The 913-nt window shown below is 54.1% G+C and overlaps 1 protein-coding gene across 1 annotated transcript in view; it reads right to left on the bottom strand.

Moving 5' to 3' along the window:
- LOC108680243 overlaps positions 1 to 913 on the bottom strand; it is a gene marked incomplete in the record, with an annotated part of 24,017 nt that overhangs the window by 10,111 nt on the left and 12,993 nt on the right. Inside the window, 1 exon segment of the mRNA XM_018169032.2 lies at positions 321 to 756. Coding sequence (XP_018024521.2) covers positions 321 to 756 — 436 coding nt within the window.

The following is a 913-nucleotide window of genomic DNA, read 5'->3' as shown; positions in this document are numbered from 1 at the left end:
GTATGAGTAAGAGGGAACAGTATGAGTAAGAGGGAACAGCATGAGTAAGAGGGAACAGAATGAGTAAGAGGGACCAGCATGAGTATGAGGGAACAGCATGTAGCACGAGTACGAGTACAGCGTAAATATTAGATCAAAAACAAGAGGGGAACCATTAAACTATATTGAATGTAAGCCTGCAGCAGAACAAGAGCCTGTGTTGCCCATACATGATGCATATCACTAGCATGATTTCGAGGGCAGGCGTGGGCCATACATATATATTATTCGAATATAGTATTCAAATTCACCAGCATGATATACAATGCATGCTAACTCACCTTCTTGCCGGGCTTCCTGAGTCGCGGGTTCCTCATCTGTGCCCGCGACAGCGTGCCCTCCTCGGTACCCTCATTGCCGGTACCAGCATTGTCGGGACCATCGCTGCGGTCGCCGGTATCACCTGCACCGGTACCGACGGTACCGAGACCTTCAGACGCCACTCCTAGAGAATTGGCGGGGGCTTGTGTTTCCGTTGTCTGTCCCACTGGACCGTGGTTCTCCACCACCGTCCCCTCCGGACCAGCCTCCCCGATACGCTTGCGCGTCTTGGTGGAGAGAGAGGAGGTGGGGAAGAAGGGGGTTGTGTTGAGGGGAGGCAGGGGGTTGCCTTCGTCATCAGAGGACACCACGCCGGCGGCCACCTCATCTTCCTCCGTGGGAGGGTCGTCCTCCTCGTCCTCCACGAACTGCGTGTACTTCTTCACTGGCCGCTGCCTGTGGGTGATGAGAGGGACATTAGCACAGGATAGGCAGTGGGGCAGAGGAATAGGCTGGTTGGTTAGAGGAATAGGCTGGTTGGTCAGAGGAATAGGCTGGTTGGTCAGAGGAATAGGCTGGTTGGTCAGAGGAATAGGCTGGTTGGTCAGAGGAA

Source organism: Hyalella azteca, unplaced genomic scaffold (genome assembly GCF_000764305.2).
Source record: "Hyalella azteca isolate HAZT.00-mixed unplaced genomic scaffold, Hazt_2.0.2 contig3755, whole genome shotgun sequence".
NCBI classification, from domain to species: domain Eukaryota; kingdom Metazoa; phylum Arthropoda; class Malacostraca; order Amphipoda; family Hyalellidae; genus Hyalella; species Hyalella azteca.
The sequence above is the reverse complement of the archived record's forward strand: the minus strand, read 5'-3'. Positions and strand labels throughout refer to the sequence as shown.